This window comes from Serinus canaria, chromosome 4, assembly GCF_022539315.1.
Source record: "Serinus canaria isolate serCan28SL12 chromosome 4, serCan2020, whole genome shotgun sequence".
NCBI lineage: Eukaryota > Metazoa > Chordata > Aves > Passeriformes > Fringillidae > Serinus > Serinus canaria.
In genome coordinates, this window is record NC_066317.1 from 1,340,724 (window position 1) to 1,355,360 (window position 14,637).

The 14,637-nt window shown below is 45.4% G+C and overlaps 1 protein-coding gene across 2 annotated transcripts in view; it reads right to left on the reverse strand.

The window, feature by feature from the left end:
* The window catches only part of SHROOM3 (shroom family member 3), a 111,511-nt gene extending 97,076 nt beyond the window's left edge, over positions 1 to 14,435 (reverse strand). For both annotated transcript variants that reach the window (XM_030238935.2, XM_030238934.2), the window contains exon 1: positions 14,256 to 14,435. In XM_030238935.2, the coding sequence (XP_030094795.2) occupies positions 14,256 to 14,420 (165 nt within the window). In that variant the 5' untranslated portion in view covers positions 14,421 to 14,435. The remainder of the gene's footprint in view (positions 1 to 14,255) is intronic.
* Positions 14,436 to 14,637: the final 202 nt, after the last annotated feature.

Sequence of the window (14,637 nt, forward strand, 5' to 3'; positions counted from 1 at the left end):
TCTTGGTGCACTCATGCGCAAAGCGCCCTTGCAGAGGCCTGCCTGGCAGCACCTCTGGGCCTCATTAGCACACACACGCACCCATCCCGGCCTGGCTCAAACGCCTGTTCCCATGTGCCGCGGGCAGGGGACGCGTGAGCCGGCGCCCCCGGGGCAGCAGCTGTCCTCACTTAACCCGGGGCTGGCCCGGCCGGGGCACAGCCACCGCGCCTCCCCGGCCGAGGCAAGGCCCGCGGGTGAGGCAGCTCCCGGGGGTGAGAGCTCACCTCCTGGGAATTACAGCCGGAGCCACGCTGAGCTGAGAACGAGGGGGGCACGAACACCAAGCCTCTGACCTTCCAGCTGACATTGCTTCTCGAGGGTTGTGCTGGGTACCAGCACACAGGTAGCTGCCATCTCCACAGCATGCTCCACCAGGCCAGTAAAGTCCAGCAAGGTGTGGCAAGCTACAGGCACATTTGGATGCCTGGGTCACTGTAACCCAAACCTATGGCTTCCATGCAAATGGAGCCTACGGGGTATATCTATTTTACAATCAATCACCCAGTGGTTTGGGTTGGAAAGGGCCATGAAGACCATGTAGTTTCACTCTCCTGCCATGGGCAGGGACACCTTCCACTCTTCCAAGTTGCTCCAAGCCCTGTCCAGCCCAGCCTTAGACACTTGCAGGATGCACAAAGCCAGTGGCTCACACTGCACACAAGTAGTGGGTCGGTGTGCATATGCCAGCTTTAAGGAAAGCTGCCTCACCCTCAAAAGCTGCTCTACTGCCAAGGCCTTACAACACTACCAAAACCTCTTTGCCTGGATTAGTGCTACCCCTAGACTTCGAAACAAATCTCACAAGTTATTTGGAATAGTTGAAATAACGAGGTTTGGGCAGCCTGGGCTGTGTGGGGAGGTTAAGCACAGATGCTGAGCATGCAGTGCCTCCTTCCTGGCTTTACCCAGCTCCACACAAGCTTCTGCTTAGAGCCCAGATTTCTAGCTCAGGCAGAGGGAACTCCAGTCCCCCTGACACACCTGGGCAGGATGGTCACCACAGGATGACTCTCCCTACCTCTCTGCACGGCAGCATTCACGGACAAAGGGCCACAGTATCCCCTCGGGGCAGAAAGGCATCGCGGGTGAGAGCACTGGGTGTGAATCAATAAGAACAGTTGCCAACAGGGAACTTGAGTGAGAAAGCCAGATTTTTTATGGATGGTCAAATAAGGACAGGGGAAACCTCCCTGGACACTGAGTGCTCCTACAAATCCAGTTCTCATCTACTTTGCTTTAAAGACTGCTCAACAACTTTTCTAATGCCTATGTGACTTAATTAAATTAAGGTGATTAAATCCAATTGGTGTCATGGTAATAGGGAAAACACTTCCCAACACACACTGATTCTGATAAGATATACATAAAAAGCAAACAGCCTGAAGGTCACTATTTTTAAAACAAAAAGGTACAATTTTTCAATGTAAATGACTGTGTCATTATTTGATTTGATTTGATTTGATTGGATTGGATTGGATTGGATTGGATTTGATTTTGGTAGCTGAAGCTATCTCTGGGAATTGTCAAAACTAAAAAAGTTATTGAAACAAACCATCTGAAACAAGTGCAAATATTTTTTTAACATCCAAGGACCTGAAAATCCATTTTTCACTCAGCTCCAGTTATCAATAATAATAAAGGAAAATATCTTTCTCCATTAGAAATATGACATGCACAGGAATAATATCCAGTGATATCATCACATCCATTCCTTTATGAAAATTCTGCCTCACTACGTAAGTTTTCCTAGGAGCTTAAGATATCCCTTGTACTATTAAGAAAAGGTCTTAAAGGGGGATTCTGGCAAGGTTCAGCTCCATTTCACCAGAAGACAAAAGGTCAAAATAAGCCCCAAAGATAATAAGGAGTGTCATTCATAGGTGGGATGAGAGCTAAGTTACTCCACATTCAAGCAGAGCTTTAGTTTAAAAGACAAGAGTGGGGCATCCTTATTTAACTATAGTGATTCCAGTGGCAGGAACAAGGCTGCTTCCACATGCAGGTTAAACGCAGTAAGGGGTGTTGGTCCCTAAAAGGCATGGAAGCAGGAATAACTTTCAAGGGTTGAAACTTTGAGCTTTGACATTTTTAAAGTAGAATACTTCAGGTTTGGTCGTGGTGATCATTTTCATTTCAAAGTTCACCTGCATTTATTTTATAGGGTCAAACAGAACTTGTCAGTTCAGCACTGGTCCCTCATTTTTCCTATTCTTTCCATCTTGCCATGATTTTGTTTCAGGGTCCACAAGAACCAGTCTCTTTATCAGGCCACCAAACCAAGAATATTACATATTCTATGTTCTTTAAGCTTTCCATGTATTAAAAATTAGTACATGGTCAATATGCTGGGAGTAAATAAAAACTGTAAATACAAGTGAACAACCAAACTCCTGACACTGTCTGCTCCAAATGCACATCTCCTCCTACACTGCCCCCAAGCCAGCAACACACAATATATATCCAGATATTCAGAAAGAGAAAAGGAATTTCATAAGCCCCCAGGCCAACAAAATTCCTACTCTGTTCTCCTCCTGACCAGGATCTTTGCGTTTCCAGCATTTTTCTTCCTGGCCGCTGTTAGTTTTGGCAAGAGCAGTAATACCACTAAGAAGTTACAGACCCTCTGTTCCATTCCAAAACCAATTTAGCTAACTTAAAAAAAAAAAAAAACCAACCCACACCTTCTTATCAGATGGAATTTCCACTAGTGCCTGAGGGACAGAGGAAATCAGAAAGCACACTACAACCCGGCAGGAAATATTTCTGACCATGATTAATGCTTCCTTTAGCAGTGCAACAGAATCTTTGCAGATCTTTGGGATCCTTGGAAGAATTCCATTTACCACTCTCCTGGCCATATTTTGCTGTGAAAACCTTATTACACAACAGAAGCATTAACGGATTCAGAGTAAAATAAGAAAAGATGTATTATCCTAAAGATTTGGAGAACAGGGAGAGAAGAAGTTAAGAAAGGCACACAGGGTTTTCCTTTCACTCCATGTGATTATGTTGTGATAATGCCTGCTACAGACCTGTCCATCACTCGTGGACTCAGGTCAGAGAAGCTCTCTGACCCGACCAGCTGGGTGACACAAGCCAAACAATGACAAATTCAGCCTCAGTAGCTCTTGCCAGAGGGATCTCAGGGTTGCCTGATGAGCAGCTGTGAGACAACCACACTTTGCTTTTATCCATCTTGGTTTTTTCTTTCTCTTTTTTTTTTCTCTTGGCTCAGGAATTTGCAGGGATAGCTACAGAGCTTGGAAAGGCCCAGTCTCTCATCTCACCTTGCAGAAAGGTGTCTCTCTAACTTTGGCTTCCTTAGCCAGCTCCCACATTCCCAACTTTTACCAGATACAGAGGGGTGATTGCCTTGAGCTCCCTTGATAGGATTTAAAGACATCCTCTGGCACAATAATCTCACCTTGCAGATTTCTAGGTATTTCTGTGAAGCTGGCCAGTGACATCCCACAGGGATGCAGTTCAAATCGCCACTGGATTGATCTGCTCCCTTCCAGTCACTGGGGAATGCCACGGCCACAGACATAATGGAAGAGAACACTTTTATTGAAAATGGCAGGATACTACCCTCATTTTCAAATTACCCTAAAGAGAAGTAGACTCACTCAGGAGTGCTGAAGAGTCAGCAACTAAGCAAAGACATTTGACTGAGGATTGTGCTTGGTCCACAACTGGTCACCAAAAGTACAGGGGCAGAATACAACCCCCTGTGAATTACAAAGAGGGCTTAATGTGACTCAGGAAAAATCAAGATGATAATGCTGTTGTTGGCATGTGATTTATCCCGAGTAGAATTTAGCTTGTGGCATCACATTTTTCCCTAGTATAATATGCCACCCTGAGCTTCTATATTATCTCATCACCAGAGGCAGAAGGTCTCACAGAGCAGCGCTATCACACCCTCTCCCCACAAACCCCGAGGGGTCAGTGATTCAGCACTGACTCAGTGGGAGCAGGAGGACAGACTGGGCCACTTTGTGTCATTTCTCTTTGCCTTGAAAAGTCTCCCATCCAAGGGGTGACACAGTCCAACCTGTTAAGCTAATGAGAGCTGACAAGATCCCAACCTGAGAAGAATAAAACCTACAGAACAATAGATGCTCACCCTGGTTCTCTTCAGCTCCAAGCAGCATGGGAACCTTTTGTTTCAGCAGCTGACGAGATACATAACAAGTTGTAGAGACACTGAGTCATTCAAGTGCACTTACTGTTGTTTCTGCTTACTCTTCCTCCAAACTTTCAGCTTCTGTTGGTGCGTCCACAGCTCACTCTCCATCAGTCTCCAACAAACAGTGATATAAACCAGAAAAAGCCCATGTCCCTGCTGGGCAGGGAAACCTCAAACTGCATTTGATTCATGTCCAACACTTGGTTAAATAACAGCCAGTCTTAAGGAAAGCAGAGATGAAGGTTGTGCCCAGCCTTTTTTTGCATAGCACCGGTTTCTTAGAAATCTTGGATGTTCTCTGTACAGGTTTCTCAGCTCAGACCATACAGAGCACAGTCTCCCCACAGCCTTGCTGCCTTTTCACAATGGCTACAGGAAAAGAAAGACTGAAGCACCTGCAGTTCTTGTGCCTGAAGTTTACAGGTTGCTGCCCCAAAGGACTGGACTACATGGAGGGAAGAGCAATTTTTGGATGTACCCCTTAGTAAACAGGTGAGGACACAGGTGCTGCTGGCAGCTCAGTGTGTTGCTACATTAGAGGCAGCTCAGAAAGAAGCGCAAGAACTTCTGTTCCCAAAGTAGAAGGACCTGTTAATAAATTGAAGATCCAAAGTTTTTCCACCTGTGGAGGTGTATTACTCAGAGTGGCCCCTGCAGAATAGCCCAGAGGAGTGTGGGGACCCCTGGGCCAAGCCCAACTGCCACTGACTAAAGCAGGAGTGGGAACAGGGCCTTGGCCTGGCAAAGGGGCTGCTCTGCACTTATGGGCAAGGAGAAGCGGGGAGTCCCTCCCCTCCCCTGTCTGTGGCTGTGTTTTTGGCCTAGAAAAAAGGGTAAGTTGCCCTTGATGAAGCTGTGATGGAAAACTAATCCTCTCCAACAATAGCCCAGTGCTAGGAAACATCCATGGATCTGGGCAGGGGAGAAAGCAAGGACCGCTTCTAAGGGCATTTGTTTCTCCATCAGTCTTTTGTGGTGTCTCACTCAGCCACCTCCTTCCCTGCTTGGTTATTCCAGCATTAGTTTACATGGGCTGTTTGCAGAGACAGAACAACAACAGAGGTCTGCTTGGAAAGCCAGCAGAAACCTCTTAGCTTGAGACCACAAATGTGCAGAATCCCCAAAGAACAAAAATGTTTGAACTTGCCTCCCCAAAAGTGTTGTATTCATTGACTTGCAAGCAGAGGGAACAGCCATAGTAATTTAACCTAGGGAAGAGTGCCAACAACTTATTTAATTGCAGAGTTGGTGCCAACAACCCCACAATACAACTATTAATACAAGTCTGCAGTACAAGACTAATTCTGCTAACCTTTTGCTGTTGCCTTTTAGTCAGGTCAGTGGCTGCATCCCTTCTGTGCTCACACTATTCAACAAACACTGGCAACTGCTTTTAAGCAAACACCAAATGGAGCAGGGCAGGAGGGAGGGGAGAGGGACCATTGAGAAAATGAAGATTCCCCCCATAACCCCACCCCTCGCTACCCAAATGTTTCACATTTCTTCCTCCATTTCAAGCCCCTGTCTTGAAACTGAGAATGTGTCTTGCCATGTATTTGCCCCTGGAAAACAGCCAGATCTTTGGTCTGGATTCCATCAGCTCATTTCCCAGTTTCTATGAGACTGCATTTGAGAAATGTGGGTCTAACTCAGTCCACTGGCAAGACTGGCCATCAATCAATGTATGAAAACATGAGGTCTGACACTGGGGACCAATCCACTTCTCTAAATGTGGGGTTAAAAGAACACATATTTTTACAGAAAAATTTTAAAAGAAAGCAATAATGGATCTGGCACCACTGCAAGTTTTCAAGGGCACAATTATTCCAGCAATTATGTGCCATTGTTAACATCTTAAAGTCCAGTATTAAATGATGCATACATCTCAAGCAACATCATTCTTGCATGAGGTAGCAAACTTGCTGCTGCATTTGCAGACTCTTGCTTCACTCTTCACCCATCCCTGCATTTGGGGTTTTATACTTACATCTCGTGACTGTATCACAACCATAAATTCCAACCACCTGGAAGTAGGTCTCTTTATTAACAGCATTAAAGGGGTTGTAGCTTTTGCCTTTATCCTGCTGCCACTACCATGATAGAGAAAATAAATACTGCTCACAAGCTCAAGAGAAAACCAAGGTAAAAACTTGCATAGGGCTACAGTGAATGTTCCTTCTCAGGGGCTCAGCAGTTCTCCACAGGTATGGGGAAATTCTCAGGCCCTGCTGATCCTACAAACCAATTCCCCGAAGACCTCAGCTCACAAACGGCACCTCTGCACGTCACGTTCAGCAAACGCCCCGCTCCGGACGGCGGCTGTTAAGCCCCGGGATCTGCTGGATCTCTGCTGGCCGGGGTTGAAAACGCCGGAGCGGCGGATGTGGCCAGGCCGGAGCTGCTGACGGCATCGCTGCAGAATGTGTGACTGAGCCCGGCCGCGGCGTTTGTCAGCCAAACTCCTCATTCAGCCGGGCTCGGAAAATCCCCATTCTTGGGGAGAATGGGGAATGGCTTTCAGGCTGCCAGATTATCTGGTGAGTCTGTGGGAACTGCAAAACACTGCACCTGCCTGAAAAATGGCACCAGCTCAGCACAAGACGTTTCCAGAGGGGGAAGTTAATATATGGGAGGAATGCACATAAATCCTGTTATTTCTTAATGGGATTTGGGAGCTTATTTCTCACCCCGTGCTTTGAAATGTATCCCACAGCCTATTCTATTAATGAATTTAAGCACAGTGATTTTCTTATCAGCAGGAATCATTCTTCACTGGGGTTCGATTTTTTTTTTGGGTAGGATTTTTTAATGCAAGTGTGAAAAATTAATATTATGCTTGAATACCAGTTAGGATGTTAACAAGCTGTGTCCTGGATAAGCTGCTCTTGTTCTGCTCCTGTTGTTCTTTTCCTAATTTCAGTTGACCAAGAAACCTGGAATCATTCGTTGGGGGTTTTTTTATGATTTAGGCAGTGGCTGGCTAAAAATTGAAAGATGGGAACTCTATTTCTGGTTCAGCTGTGTGACTGAGTGGATACAAACTTTCTCTTACTTAAAACAAACAACATTTGCAAAGCTTTTTCCCACCTCCCGGGTGTACTCAGTTGATACTGATGGTAACAACATCTTTCAGGGTTTCCTGGCACTGCCTTGGATGCTCTCTCTGCTGCCACTGGATGGGGATTCACTCCAGGCTTTGGAAGTACACAAATGAGTTACAGACATTTTCTGCCTTAGCAGACTATTTCCAAAGGCCTGTGGACATGGTTCCTTTGACTACCAGTATTTGTTGGAAAGCAGATTACAGCTCACCTCATTTCCACTTGCAAAGATCCCTCCCAATTCTGACTGGTTCAGAGAATATCCTGAGTTGGAAGGGACCCCTAAGGATCATCAAGTCCAACTCCTGGCTCTGCACAAGACCACTTTAAGAATCCCACCATGTGCCTGAGAGCATTTTCCAAGCACTCCTTGTGCTCTGGCAGGCTTGGGGCCCACGACCACTGCCCTGGGGAGCCTGTTCAGTGCCTGACCACCCTCTGAGTGAAGAACCTTTTCCTAATATGCAGTCAAACACCTCCTGACACAGCTCCAGCTGCTCCCTGGGATCCTGTCACTGCTTGAATACTTCCCATGCAAGAGAATAGAATCCTATGCTGGATTCACGCTTCCCAATTTTGAGCTTCCTGAAAAGTTCCTGAAGGCAAACACAGATGAAATTTGAGATGAGATTAGCTCAGCTCCATCTCTATTATCAGTGATGGGTTTTCTTCCTATGCTCCCAAGAACTGAGGAAAAGGCTGAAAGTAGCGGATCCTTTCACAAGCAAACATCTATTGTGCACAAACACTGAGTTAAAGAGTGCATTCCCTGGGTCTCATTTTAGGATCTGTTTTTCAACCTCAACTGTGGCTGTATCTGCTACAGCCAAGGATATGTGGCATTCTTCTGTCTAATCTTTCATGCAAGCTAAACCCAGGGCAGGATTTACAAAGGCTTCATTTCTTGACCCTAAGGATTACGTGTTATGTTTAATCACACAGAATTCCTCTCTATCCTGAGAAGAAAATCTTTCTTCCCTTATACTTTTCTGTGACTTTGAAGGACATGACACTCGATAACTCCTGTGGCAGCCATGAGGGGTGGAGACCTGATCTTTCAGAGCAGCTGTCTCTGAGGATTTAGGCCAAAACTTCACAGCATGGGCTGACCTCTGCTAAGGAGGAAACTCTAAAGTACGACTGGTCAGCTGGACACAAGCATCTGGCAGATGCCATCCCCACCCCTTCTCAGCACAGAGAAATCCTTTTTTTCATCATTTCCTTCCACAGGCACATTCATAACAGAGTTTTCTGTGCCCCTTGGGATTCATAGCTTGGGACAAGCAAGGTATTCCCTGCAGCCAGGCTCCCTGGGATGTATCACAGCACAGCTGGCACTGTCCCCTCAGCGGTCTGAAAGCTGCCCCTGACCCTGCCGGGGCAGCAGCGGTGCCCACCAGGCCCTGCTCACATCAGGCTCTGGGTTTGCCTGTGCCTGCTAATTCAGTGCTGTGGAAGTGAACAGAAGTCTTTTTGTGCTGGAGAATGCAGCCTAATGGCGGGGCTGACAATAGAAGCCTTTTCATGCAGCAACTCCCTCGCTCTAAGACAAGGTAGGGATCCTGTCCCTTGTGCTGCCATCAGCAGTCTTTGGAGAGGCCCTAATGTGAGCCCTGAGAAGCCAGGAAGAGTGGTGAGGAACTGCCTGCTGCTTCCTCACACAGTTACAGTGGCAGCTGCCAGACTGCAGCATCCACATTTCCTTAATACCTGGGATCAGACATCTGCCTTCTGCACTGCCTGCCACAGGAGTCAGATGTGCCAGCAGATGATTTTGCACCATGGGCCCCTCACCATCACCAGCCCACTTGCAGAATATTGGAAGATAAAGGTTGAGAAGGGGTGGTTTTGTCAAAAATTAACAACACAGACCCCAAGCTGTTCTTCAGCCATGAGGAGAAAAATAAAGTCCATATTGCCAGCAACAGGGGTGGAAATGTCCAAAGTAAAAATTAAAATATATTTTTTAAAAAATCACATAAGATGTCACCGTGCCTCTGACTCAGTTTCATGCCCTAATGCCTAGGCCAATGAGTCTGTCTGCCATCTTCAGAGAAGCCTCCCTAATGTGAGCACGGGCCATGGGTTTTGTGCCTGCAGCCCTAGAAAAAGGATAACAGTTCCTGAACTGCCACTTGTCACACCAAGGGATACAGGGAAGAGATGCAAAGAAACTTTGCCTGTCAGTGCATAAGATAATTTTATTTTGTTTATGGGGACTCTGGACATTCAAGAGGGGCAAGTTATGAGCTCCTGGTACTGGGAGAACACTGATTCCCAGTGTTTGGATCAGAGACAGGGCTAAGTGCCTGTGGACCAGCTGGGTACAGAATGGCCTTTTGAGTTTTGTTTTGTCAAGAATGGTGGAACAATTCCCACTGCACGTCACTAAGTGCTCTATGAGTTCTCTCAACCAAAAATACCAGAGAAGTAGCACAGGCAGGGGAGCCTTGTGAAGGCAGCTGGGTCCAGCTCCTGCAAGCACTGACTGCTGTTCATTGCTTCAGAGTTTGGATCAGTCTCCAGACAAGGTTTAAACACCTAACAAGAATTCCAGATTATTTCTCAGGCTCTGTCCCAAACTATTCCCATTGTTATTAAACTTTTATTGCTTCCTGCATCCCTGCTGAGAGGTAAACCTCAGAGTTTGTGTCATGCTTTTGGCATGAGGTCCCTGCAAGCGACCTGCCCTTTTGAGTGAAGGGAACCCATGAACTCCAGCACAGCATGTGAAAAGTGTTCCCACACAGCCACGATCCCAGGGAGAAGGCTTTGGATGCTTTAATTCCTAGGCAAGAGAAACAACTCCTTTGTTAGTATTGTCAATACGGAGCTCAAAATAAAAGGGCATTTCAGAGGCCTACAACAGCCAGAACTGTTCCAAAGGTTTGTGTAGCGAGGAGAAACACACCACAGAAATACCTCTCCTGGCTCCAAAGGGGTTGAGACTGATTAACATTAATTACCTAAGGTTAAAAATTCTTGGAGAAAATTGAGAGGGAACGAAACCTTCTCTTACCAGTTTGCCTTCACTGCCTGTAACAGTCAGGGCTTTCATTTTTGCATTTTTGATCTTGCAGGTAAGGGTGAGCCAAAAAAGTAATTTGGAAATAGAAATCTGGGTTTACTGCTGGATATTATCATGATTTTGAGACCAGAAATATTGGATTCTAATTAAACACTTGGTATCACCTGAAATCACTTTGGCATTTGTCATTGAAGTTCTATTTCCAGATGAAAAAACCACTTGTTTAATGAAATTTCCACTGCAAGCAAATATCCCCAAATCGGGCCAAAATTACAGGGTTCTAAATTACTAAACAGGTATAACAAAAAATCAGAAATTCAGCTGTAGGACCCAAGGTCTAGAAACAGAGGAGTGGAGGTCACTTCAGGGAATCTGACTTCTACTCATTTTGAAGCCTCAGTGACACATTGAGAACACTGAGTTACTTTTTAAGCAAAAATGTGTGTAAATACTAAAAACAAAACAAGCAGGTGTCCTGTTTTTTAAAAAAGACAAACAATTAAAAACTTGAGAACCTTCTTGCCAAAGGACTATTTGACAACATGTCATTGACTACATGTTTCATACCACACAATTAATATAAAAGGGAGAATACATGTGTCAATTTGCCTCTTTTTGGGCACTCCTTTAGGTACTGAGTTTTGGACATTTCCTTGAGGTGCAGCAGAAGAGGAACATGCAACTGCCTACCTTTTGCCATCCTTCCACTCCTTTCCTGCTGGGACAAGGAAAAACAGATGCTGGGAGGATTCCACAAGGCTTTATTCTGAGCCTTCTGGCAGGGAAAAATGTGAGTGAGATGTAATAAATGTATGGTCTGCCCCACCTCCAGCAAAATAAATGATGAACAGACCTGCCCGGAGGACTTGAAATCAACTGCCACAAAACTGTTTCAGTGTATGGCTGTCTTTCCACAGGGGAAAAAAGACCAGCAGCAGCACAAAGGATCTGTGTACCTTAGCTAGGCAAATTCATGTGGTTAGCTGCATTTCTGAGAGGTGACTTAGGCTGGGTTGCAGGATGTGCTGAGCACCCAGGCTGAGCCAGCAAAGCTGCACTACTGTTTTTAACTGGAAGCTTGCCTGTCTGTGCCCAGGTGTGCACTCAGACACCTGCCCCCTCCAAATCAGCCTGTCCTGGTGCATGGGGAGCAGCAACAGGTCTGTACAGCAAAGGCAAACTGACCCAAAGGCAGCAAAGAACTTGTTCTTATTTGGAAGGCAATACTAAAAAAACACACTGAAAATATACGAAAGCTCTGGTAGCTGGCTCTCTACACCAGCACTTTCTACCAGCTGAGAATACAGGCCTGCTTTTTGCACTCTCACTCCCAACTGCTGCTTCCCTCACTTCTGAGTAAATTCTCGGCAGGTTACTGGTGGAGATATGTGTCTTTCCCAAGGGCTGCCCTGGGCTGTGAGAACCAGTTTTTGTGCATGTGGGCCTTTTGTAAATTCACTCCTCTTGGTTTTGAACTTCCTTTACAGCCTTTGGTCTGAAGCAGAGACACAGCAGTACTCTAGGTCCCCAGCAGTTCCTGAGGGCTAGAAAGAGCTACTGTGTTCACACAGATCTGTTATCTCTCTAGGATTCCATAACAATACATCAGTGTTATGGTTTTTTTACGTCATGTTGCAAGCTGACATGGGCACCAGCTTAGATATTAGAAATGTCCACTTTCATTTACTCTTAAGGCCATTTAACACCACCCTGTCAGCGTTAACAGACAGGTAAGTAGACAGAAATATAATTATTTTCCAACAGAGCAGGGAGCAAAACCAGAAAATAAATCTTACATTGTGAAAAATCGGAAATTAAAAATCGACATCCATTTTTTTTCTGGTATTATTTATATGTAGTATTATTTAGAACTGTTGTAGGATCATTCCCAGTGCCTGCATCCCTAATGGTCCCTTTCAACCTAAAACTTTCAATGATTCTCCAAGCACTCTTGTACAGAATTAAATCTGTAACATAATTCATCATTTCCCCACAGTTCCTCATTACTTGGCAGTACACTCAGGCGAGGAACACTGAATTAACTAAATGAGTAATATGCAATTAATTCTGAGGAGCACATGGTGAATTGAAGCACCAGAGGAATTTCTCAGTTGAAACTGGAAACCAGGAAACAGGAGCTGCCTGCATTCCAGAAAGCAGAGCTTTCACATGCAGCCATTCTCCAGCTCTGCATCACCCATGCATGAGCAAAACACTGAAATGCTGACACCGATAGCACAAACCAAGCAGGGACTACAAGGAGAAAAATAGGGAAAACCCCACCAAAAATAAAATCCAGCACATTTTTGCAGTGTTGTTTCAGGAAAGGCAGGCACAAGTCATACAGCTCCCAGTGGCACTATGCACACTCCAGGCATGTTTGACATTAAGGGGCCTGGTTGTTGTGGTAACCAAATCCCATAGATTAATTAATGTTCAGCAGCCAGAGCCATCTCCCATCCTCTCTGTCTCCCTGCCCCCAATTAAAAAAAAATAGAAAAAAGGAAATAAAAGAGGAGTGCAATTTTTACATCACAGAGGAATGTTAGAGCAAAAAGAAACTCTTTCCTTACGACTGCAAAACACTGCCAGGAACAGTGAACAGCCTGTGTTAGTCCAAAGTGTTTATAAAAGAAAATTATAACACCATTTCAGTGAGGATGCTTTTGCTGTCTGTGGCTATGCCAAACTGCCTCCAAGAAGGTCCTGCAAGAAAGATGATTGTGTGACATTTCTGAAATCCCTTTATGATGAAAAGACTTGAATAGGAGCCCCCTTTTTTTTACTTTCAATGTGTAAATGTAGTAATCACAAGTAATTTATTTCAGCGACTTACAGTCTTCATGTGAATGTGTTTGCACAGGGAATTGCAACAGGATTTGAAAATGCAAAGGATTTGAACAACGTTGATTCTGAGTATCAGCATTTTCTTTTATCTGCTGCTGGTTGTGATCCACTGAATTCCCCACATGCATCCCAGTTTGCAGGAGGGAGAAAGATGGGACAAAAGTCTGTTCGTGCACTGGTAGCTCAAGATACACACTACAAACACAGAATGCACCAGATTGATGACACAGGACACATGGTTAGGAGCCACTAGAGGTGAAATTTCAGAACTACCTATATTCTATTTTCAGAACAGTTTTAGGGCCATAGGTCAAATATATTTGAGATATTCAAAGATTAAAGGTGATGCTTTTGAAAATCCATAGTCTTCAGAATCTGCATCTAGGGGTACCTAGGTAACAGACCGGTTCTGATGAGTACAAGGAATTCCTTCTCCCATTTCTTCCCCCTCAAAATATCCTTGTGAGCTGTGCTACTAGATGCCTGTTGAGAATACCCAATCATTAAATAATAAGGATTTGAAGGTGTACCATACTTAAGAGATATTGACTAAGTAGGGTGAGCAAACCACTTACCAAACAGGTGAAGTATTTACTGCGCTGTTTCAAACACACACTCCTAATTAGCCCACATTCCACCGTGTGACTGAAAGCACTCACTGTGCTTCACCTCAGGAGCGGTGGGGATGGATTACTGACCGCACTCAGATATGCCACGGCTTCGTGACACAAGATCACTTCACCAGAGTCCCCTACTCCCTCCCATTGAGGGCAGTGAAATAAATACAGCCAGTTTCTGCAAGCCACGATTCTTCCTGTGGGACAAAACCTGCACTTGGATAGCTAAACAATGCCGAGAGCTCTCCTGTGCTTCTTAAATACACAGCTCCTGAGCAAAGCTGCTGACTCGAACAGGTGCTCAGCACTCAAAACCCAAGCCAAATACAAAGTCACTTAGAACATTTCAGTGTTACTTCCACAACTCTTGCCCTCGGAGTCGGGCACCACTCCCGCCTTGCTTGCATGGCATAAAAAATGAGAACAAGTACCTTTGAGATGATTAATGGCTCTCCGTGCTCCAGCCCGCCCTTCAGCGTGAATCCCCATGGAGCACCTCCGTGCAGCAGTGCCTCCAGGTAGATGTATCTTCCCTTGTGGGTGATGCTGCACTCTGAAGGGGATATGCTGGTGTTAATGTTGTCTAACATCCTCATCTGTCCTAATCACATACTCAGGCAAACACAAAACCCACTCAGGCAGTCACAGAGTGACCAGCTTGGAAATCAAAGTCCTCAGAAGCCCACCACAAGTCATCCCTGAATAGGAGAAAGAAGAAGAGCCTGAGGTGGAAAGTTCTGCTTCAGAGCCGGAGTCCAAGGTGATGGGTTAAAAACAGCCCCATCAGCATTTCACTGCGCTGCTTCTCCATCA